Source organism: Anopheles merus, unplaced genomic scaffold, assembly GCF_017562075.2.
Source record: "Anopheles merus strain MAF unplaced genomic scaffold, AmerM5.1 LNR4000992, whole genome shotgun sequence".
Classification (NCBI taxonomy): domain Eukaryota; kingdom Metazoa; phylum Arthropoda; class Insecta; order Diptera; family Culicidae; genus Anopheles; species Anopheles merus.
In genome coordinates, this window is record NW_024428572.1 from 11,709 (window position 1) to 20,796 (window position 9,088).

A 9,088-nucleotide genomic window follows, 5' to 3' on the forward strand; every position below is an offset into this window, starting at 1 on the left:
GAAATTCTATTGTAGTCTACCATTTCAAGGATTCCATACTGCATTATCTTGCATACAGGTTTGTTTTTTCGTAATAAAAATGCCCAAATCCTGTCAAACATCTATTTTGAATTGAGTGAATCGTTAAATCAATTAACAAAAGCAATGACAACAAAACTGCCGCAAAATGAACAAGACTTATTGAAAACGATAAATTTCGCAAACAGTGCAATTATTTACGGAACGGCTTCAGTCCTATTGCTTAGTGATATAGTATAATAATACAATTAATATAGTTGCGAGACACATCCTTCTTGCAACCATCGACGGACATCGTATCCCGGGTGTACTCGGACATTGCAGATATTATGAGATCCTGCTCGAATGGACTAAATTCATAGCAGGGGTCGAGATCGCGCCCTTCGTCGTCATCTGATTCAGATTGTTTTAAAAATCTATCCGTAAACGTGGCAGGAGTCGATATCGTGTTGTTCGTTGTCATGCGGCATCCTTGCCCCGGTCATCATAAGGGTAGTCTTCGAATATCCGAGATATCCAGTCCGTTCAGAAAGGTTCAGTATACGTAGAAGGGAACTTTATCAAGTTTAGCTTCGATGGCTTCGAGTAGCAGTATGTCTCTCTTGCAAGTTTTTTCATACTTTTTAGGATGGGATCTCGTCGTTGCTCTTGACGAGGATTTTCCTGAACCACCAGCCGTATGAATGCGTAGCCGTTCACGTATGAATGACTCACAAGCAAACAAGCGATATACAGCATGTAGCAAAACGACATATAAATAGGGAGGAAATGGAAAAAATGACACTTCTGGCCAACCAACCGATAGCAAGTCGCACAACAATAATACACGTCCGCACCCGGACAATAATCCCCCAGAGAAACCACAAGAGAGCAAGTCCCTCACTAACACCCCAGGAATTCACGCCGTGAAAGCGCATGCTAACACCAACAACCGACCACCGCAACGCTAGTCACAAGAGTATTGCCATAGGACACTCACACAGTTGATCCATTAGCTCTACAGAACTCAAAGATGATCTTTAACTTACTCCTGTCCGACCCTGCTAGTATATCCCGAATGGGGAGATCTTCCATGAAGATATCAGGAGATCTTCCCAGTTTTTAGACTGCACCCAACAAGTCGTTGCAGGATTCTGTAGCCTCGTATTGTACGCAAGACCATAGAAGATGCTCTATGCCGTGAAATTAAAGGCTGCAGCCACATGCTTTCGGGTCGACCTGTCCTATACGCTGGAGATCTGCGCCCAGTGTGAAATCTTCTTCTTCTTTGGCTCAACAACCGATGCCGGTCAAGGTCTGCCAACACACTTGTGGGGTTGGCTTTCAGTGACTTATTGATTTCCCCCCATAGCAGGATAGTCAGTCCTACGTATGGCGGCACGGTCTATTTGGGGCTTGAACCCATGACGGGCATGTTGTTAAGTCGTACGAGTTGACGACTGTACCATGAGACCGGCTGTGAAAAAACCAGTGTGAAATAATTAGACCTAAGTCTAGACATCATTCCAATAAATGCACGATCGCGACAGATGTCGCGCAATCAAGGCTTCAAATAAACTCTAGGAGAGATCGAGTACAGGAACCTCCAGAGTTGATGTGTGTCCTAAAAAGCCTGCGGGTCCGTTAGAAATCGTGAGGTAGGATAGGTATATCATAAACGGACCCCTCCAAAGCACCCTTTATGGCCAAATGGCATGCTTTCTCATTTCCTAAGATGCCGCAATGAGCAGAAAACCATACCAGAGAAATTCGAAACGGCTTTTCAATCAGGGCGCTTAGGACTTTTAGAATGTCTTCCAGAATGGTCTGGGCTACAGACCATTCTGGAAGAAAGTTAAGTTATGTTATTATGAAAATTCTATGGAGCTATACCATCAATTTAACAATTCACTACTGTATACTTTTAGAATAAGTCTTTGAACAAATGATATATTTAATCTAGGGCAGCCAATATACTTAATTTTTTTATGTATTTTAAGTTTAAACGTAAAATACACTAATTTGAAAAACAATATAAAAAAGTATTTGATAATTATAATTCAAATTTATTTTCTTAATTATTGAAAATATTTATTCGCGTATAATAAGGACACCAAAATTTGTACAGGACACCACTGACTTGTTGCAATAATTCACATTCAGTGAAAAAGTAACATGTTCATACCGCCGAGGCGACTAACGTACCAACGTAATGCAACCTAACCGACAAGTGTTGTTTGCCATCAGCTACGGGAAAATAAATTTAGGATTGTTTTTCGACAGGCACTGAAGCAAAACGTACGCTGCATCGCAATTGTTCTTAATGCCGTCCGCCACAGTGCGGCAAATGTCGAGCGCCGCCCGCATCGGGCCCGCCAGCTCGTCCGGCATGATTGTGTCGATCTGCTTCACCGATGCGTCGTAGTTAAGTTTTCCCTTCTTCATCTACAACAAAAAGAACACGATAGCACGAAACAGATGCGTCAGTGTGGGTTCAGGGTATGGGGAGAAAGGGGAAGAAAGTTCCATACCGACCGTTTGCATCATTTCCATCACGCAGTTTACGTAACACTTAAGCTCCTTAACGTCCGCGAACTTGGACTCGCGCAATCCGTTCACCAGCTCCTCGGCGACTTTGGTTTTTCCCAGGCAAACCGACCGTATCATTTCACCCGACTTCATCATCTGCTCTACGGTTGCTTTCTATTGTGTATGTGTGTGCATGTGAGGTATTGAGAAAAAAGGGAGGAAGAAAAAGGGAGAAAAAGAGTAGAGATTTTAATGATAAAATCGCTTGGAAAGTTAAATTTGAACCCTTTAAATGCGTGGTAGGGTTTGTTTTGCAGCGATTATAAAACCGACAGCAAGCAACAAATAGTCGCTCCCTGTGGGTTGTGGGTTGGGCTGGAGATGCCCGTTAAATGGTGCCTGGAGAGCAAATGATTTTTCACCAAACCGAAGCTAACAGACGAAAGAGCGATGGGAAAATTATTACCCCTTCTACGGGCGGTAGGCCCGGCCCAGTGCTCAACAGCAACAGGCTGCCAATCCACAAACACTTCCGGAGTGGGAAAATCCTTTTCACATTACGCGCTTTCCACGACATTGCTGAGTGGTCCGCTATCAGTGATCGCATCAACGTTTCAACGCTTCAGATTCACTTCTTTTTTTTGCACGACAGAAGTGTAAAAAAGCACAAATAGCATAAAATCTTCTCCCCTTTCGGCGATGGCAACACAATACCGTTCCTTTGCAAAAACTTGGGAAAATCTTTCTCTCTTTTCTGCTTCCGCTTCTTCCGTTTGAGCCAAAGAAAAGCACGCACACACACGGTTATAATATTTATCGCTTTTCCTCGCTGTTCTTCCCCTGTTTGCGTGCGACCGAACAAACTAACGAACGAACTAGGGCGGCCCAGTAACGAACGATTGTAACGGGCGTCCAGGGGCAGCTTTCTACCGTTTATGCGATCGTGTAACTAATACCGCCCGTAATCCATTATTCATACGACTTTTATATGCAAGCATTTACCTTTTTGGCGTGCGTGCACCCATTGTTGCAACGGTTGGTTGCCGGGAGCTGAGGAAGAGTATTGTGCTCACCCCGATATGGTAAGAAAGGCGCTAGCGCTAACAATTGACGCTAATCGACGTTGTATATTCATTTTTTACTGTCATTTTAACAGTGCTTGAAACATTGCTCGTGAAGCAGCATGACATTTGTGATGATCGTTTGTGCGGTTTCGTAGGGATTCGGACGGATAACACATATTTGTTTGTATTACTAAAAATATCGGATAAAGACAAATGCACAATTAAAGAAAGTTTATTTAAACAACACGAGCTCTGATGTGTCAGTCTATGGACTGTCTTTTTGAATAAAAATGTTTATCTTTAAAGCTATTTGAAATGTTTAGTATGTTTGAATGTGAAGCATCCATGTTACTTTACATTCTAGTTTATGCTGATAGCAAACAAATGCCCCAACAAAAGCTTAACATGGTTTGTCACAAATGAGTATATTTTAAATCGATATTAGATAATTTTTTGTGCAAGTGAAATATATTATTTGTTGGATTTTATTCTATACTCCAAATCATCAGTATTAATCCGATATTACATATAAAAAGACTGATTGTTTTGATGCATTCAACAGCAGTTTTATTAGATAATGGACATAATTTAGGTCTTATGAGATAGAGTTCTGTTTGTTTGTTTTTTTATGACTTTTTGTGTTGCACAAGCGATGTTTTGCGTTGTTTCGCTTGATTTATTATACAGCAAAATGAGTCTGTTTATTGGCTTAGAAATATGTATGAAACGTTATAGTAACTGCAGAACAAAAAGTATAATAATTTTAATGAGTAAAAAAAACTAGCTTCCCCTTAAAATTTGTCTAAGAACATTAAAATTCTCGAAAAGTCGTGCTAGGGGGATTTGTTTTTAAGCTGTTCATTGATAACCCACTCCATTGAGCAGCACCGTCAAGCCAATATCGTGCTGATTCACTCAAAACGCCTCCCGGATAAGGTGTAGACGATTGCAATTACTACGGTGACCGACGATAATTTGCATCTGCAAAATGCAAAACATGTTCATCGAGCTGATGGCACGGAACACGCTAAACGGGGACATAATAACAGTCTCGTCATAGATTTCGTTTCTTACGGCTTGCTGAATGAAAAAAAAAATCAAAGTCATCATACGTATAGTGCGGATAATCAATGGACGTTAAAGGGCAGTAAATCGAGTATCGATGTATCGGGCTGATAAACTATGTACAAACTTCGACATTATTTTGCAATTTTCATATTATTTCACATAAAATCCTTAATTTTTAAATACTTTTTTAAACTAATTGATCAAAAATAACAATCCAAACATTGTATTTATTACACAATGTTGTCTTACGTTTTGATTGGTTTGTTTCTCGATGCGAAACAAAATTAAAGTTTGTTCTCAAGGAGTGTTCTTCTCTGTTTATTTATACTATTTTTACAATCAAACTGCCATCTATTGATGACCATCTCCATCAAATCGGGCGTTTTTCCTCAGAACGCAAATAATTATGTGCTCTTGCAAATTCACGAACCATATTAGTCCATCGGCCGTTGGGCAAACCGATGAAATTCATCGGAAGCGCAAACTTTATCTTTTCGTTCAAGGATTTCCATTGAACAAATCATTGTTGATTTAAGCGGCAGCAATCCCGGAAGCGTACAAACGTCAGTCAAACACATTTTAAACTCGGTGCTGCTTTCGGGACGCAAAACTTTACAGGTCATAAATATTGCCAAGGTCGCATCGAACTGTAACGCTGGGCACGGTTTCTAGGGAAACCAGAAGAAAACATCAGCGCGGACAATCAACAAAACGGTAAATCCCTTTGCCGGTGTCGCTTTTCTTTTTTCATTCCATTTCATTTCAAATCCTGCAAATCTATCCCCCTTGTTTGGGGATGTTTGTGATGGGAAGAACTCAAAAAATGGCTGAAGGGCAAAAAGGCATGTTTGAATTGAGAGGAAGAAAGAAGAATCCCCGAAAAGGTACCAGTACGAACCTTAACCACTATTTGCTCAACAAATTCGGCTCGGCGCATTTGTGCGCCACAAAGCTAATCCGCCAGCAGATTAGAGTTTTTCTTCCATTTTTTTCGGTTACAGTAAATAGCGGTGAACTTTCGGGTACACCAGTAGGAGGAAGCAAACCAGGGTAAATTTAAAAAAAAGGCAGCAATGTTAAAATTTTAAAAGGGAACCTAGATTTTGGTGCAAATGTTGAAAGTGATAAAAAGAATTGATTACAGCGCGAAGCTGTACGTACATCAATTGTATTATTTGGGTAAAATTCATGCTTATCCTCCAGCACGATTTTTCTTGTACAAAAACTTGAAAACACACATACACCATGCTCAAAACACGTGTCAGTTCACGAAATTTTAACGTATTTCGTTGGCCATTTAAAATTCATGCCGTACGCAACAAATCTCGGCTGACGATGCCTAAGATTTCTTTCCACCACCGCTGCTCCGTTGAAGGTGAACAGCAAAGCATATAAACCTCACTGCGGTACCGTAATGGTTTGGCGTATTTTATTTTTGTTTGCACACCGCTCGGTACCCATGCTGCCGCTTTTCAAAGAGGCAACAAATATTTCAACACTATAAAACAGAAATAAAATTCAATTTTCCACGGAATGAATTTGATTATTCGTGCGGAAGTGTTTGTAACACCCACCGCTTTCTGCAAAATCTCGCCTGGAATGTTCGCTCGCGTACGACGTGGGGAAAGACAGGGACAGACAGCACGATATGGCTGGTTTGACGTAGAAGAGAAAAAAGGCAACAACAAAAAAAAACCGACGACAAACACTCCATTGAGTGAGATGGAGCAAAGGGCAACAAAGAATCACGGCATAGTGATTTGTCACCGCGCTTACAAGCGACACCAAAGTTGGACGGTTCGCTCGGCAAACGTGGTACACAAACCCTCCCAGTACTAAGACGTTCGCTCGTTCGATCGTCCGGAACATTGCGTCTCAAGCTGCTTGGTTGGCAAGTTTCGAGCGGGAAAATGTTTCACTAAACGCAAGAAATGCGTTTCCCGGTGGAGAGGGTTGGGGTGCGGTTGGAAAGGGGATCTGTAAATTCATTGATGTTATGTCAAGATGAGACCAACCTACTCGGGTTTGCCACACTTGGAATGCACATTGGTAATGCACTATGCACTATGGTAGGGGAAACCCGTTATCGTTCCACTAATGGCAGGTTGATCCATCAATCGTCGGTCAAATGGTTCGAAGCGACTAAAAATCAGCGAAGCAAATCAGTTAGAGTGGCAAATAATAGATCTTGAAAGTCGAAACGCACTTCAGCGATCGTTTCGGGTACTGCACTGCAGATGCTATTCATGAGCAGCAATGCATAGCACTGCAATGTAAAATATTTGTACGATTACGTATCAAAACAGTGCTTACTTTGTACTAGATTTAAAACGTTAATTATTTTTATTCAAATAGTTTGTAAAGAGAAACTTACTTTCGATTAATATCAAATTCAACGAGAAAATTCAAAAGTTCCAGGTAGAAGCTAGTGTTTATAGCATTAAATTTGCTAATATAAAAATATTTTTCCAAAGCTGTTGCTTTTGGAAAAATGGTTCTGTAATGTCGATCACCAGTATGTGAAACACTACGTAAATCTTTTTATACCTTTATTGGTAGTTTGGTATTGTTTTTCTTTACTATTTAAATGTTTTTTTTAAGCAATACGGCCTTTTTGGACCGTTACTCCTGAATAAAAAAAAATGCTATTTTTAGCTCAAGACAGCTATAAAAACAAAAACAACTCTTACCATCTTTGCAACGACTCAACGAGCTCTGGCTGACGAATTTAAAGCAATACCGCACTCCAGTGAGCGCACACAATTTCAAACAGGATCGACTTACTTTCGAGCAGCTTCCTGGAATATTTTACGCTGCCTTATATTTAGCAACTACGCACACCGATGTTCGAAATACGTACTTTGAAATCCCGTGCTTAGATGTTTAGGAATGGAAAGCATGGCTTTCGTTCGACATTTTGATGACGTTCATGGTTCGGTGTGTTTATACTTTCAATCTTGCTCAGCATGCAGTATTTCAGGAGGCGTATTATTTAAAGATTCAAAACAAAGTTATTTAAACCATTTAACGGTAGCATCACACGACGTATATATTTAGCAATATTTTCATTGGCTCCGATCAGGTGTCTTGAAATACACTTTACGTCTGCAACTATTTTGATGAATCAATATCAATCATCGTACATCGTACATTCTTCAGGGTAGCAGGTTATTCGATAAATACAATGTTTCCCCGAGTTACGCGAATAATGCGTTCCGGAAACATTCGCGTAACTCGGATTTTCGCGTAAGTCGAATATCACATTTTAAAGCCAAAATATACTTAATTAATAATGATTTTTGATTGAATTTAGTTTATTTATGTAATTCGTGTAGAAAATTAGGTTATTTCTGTTTTTTTTGTGATATAAAGCTTTTGGAAAAATTGCAATTTTTTTTTCATTTGACAATTGAAGGAGATAAGTATTAATTTGAGATATGAACTGTCAAAAATAAAAATTTGCGAAACTCAAGTGTCACGTAACTCGGGGAAAGATTGTACATCCTTTTTACTTAGAGCTCAGTAAACAGATATTAAATGAATTTTAATCTTTGTTTCATTATTTATTATTCACTATTACTATAAAGTCCTATGTAACTCATCCCTTCACAAAGCCGTTCCTTGTGTAATACAAAGGATGCATATTCTCCTCAGTTAACTCTATTTATTGGCATCCTCTTAAAACATGAGCATCATCGTTTATTCAACACAAAAACCTTCATTCTGTTCCGTCTTTTTTTTGCTTCTGCCCCGTTTCAGGAGTGCTCGATCTTTGTGTTCGAAAAGCGGACGGCCGAAAAGCTGCACAAACCAAAGCGGAAGGAGACGGTTACGGAAATTTTGCGAGCATCGGTAAAGCAGCTGGAACGATTTCGGCACCCCAAGGTATGCAGGGGGAAACTGAATAGCAAAGCTGCAACGCTACTGTTGCACACTCTGGCTGGCCGACCAGAGAACCGGGCAGGAACTGAGTGCATCCGGAACGCGTTTGTGTTTAATATTTATGCCTTCCTATCATACTTTCTCCACCCACCCGGTATACTTCACAGATACTGCAGATCATGCACACGGTCGAGGAAAGCTCGGAAACGCTCTCATTCGCTACCGAGCCCGTCATCGCCAGCTTGGCCAACATCCTGGCCTATCAGGTAAGTGTCCTCAGATACTGTTGCTAGCCGTTAAGCTATCGTGTTTCAGCGTCGCCAGTGGGATGTTAAGCTGTGTTGTTTGAAATGACACTGTTTGAGATCAACAAAACCAGAATCGGCTGGAGTGTCGCCCGCTACAGTGCAATGAACGAATGCCCGCGTAGGGATGATTAAAGCGAGCCAAAAAAAAAATTACTCTCCACGAACGAAACAAAGACTTTCGAGTTTATCACACTTTCTACAATTATCCCGCAGCAATGTTGATTTTAAGCTGCACCTAAT

The 9,088-nt window shown here is 40.5% G+C and overlaps 2 protein-coding genes across 2 annotated transcripts; one reads left to right on the top strand and one right to left on the bottom strand.

The window, feature by feature from the left end:
- Positions 1-2,076: 2,076 nt before the first annotated feature.
- Positions 2,077-3,464, bottom strand: LOC121603274 (general odorant-binding protein 72-like). Its single transcript, XM_041931952.1, has 3 exons — positions 2,993-3,464; positions 2,533-2,700; positions 2,077-2,442 (listed from the first exon to the last, which is right to left on the bottom strand). The coding sequence occupies exons 1-3, from the start codon at positions 3,131-3,133 to the stop codon at positions 2,245-2,247; spliced, it is 507 nt and encodes a 168-aa protein (XP_041787886.1). The 5' UTR covers positions 3,134-3,464; the 3' UTR covers positions 2,077-2,244.
- A 3,198-nt stretch (positions 3,465-6,662) lies between these two features.
- LOC121603275 (SCY1-like protein 2) lies at positions 6,663-8,806 on the top strand (the record flags this gene model as incomplete). Its single annotated transcript, XM_041931953.1, has 3 exons — positions 6,663-6,707; positions 8,418-8,543; positions 8,708-8,806. Coding segments are annotated over exons 1-3 (270 nt in total), but the record flags the coding sequence as incomplete, so codon positions are not given.
- Positions 8,807-9,088: the final 282 nt, after the last annotated feature.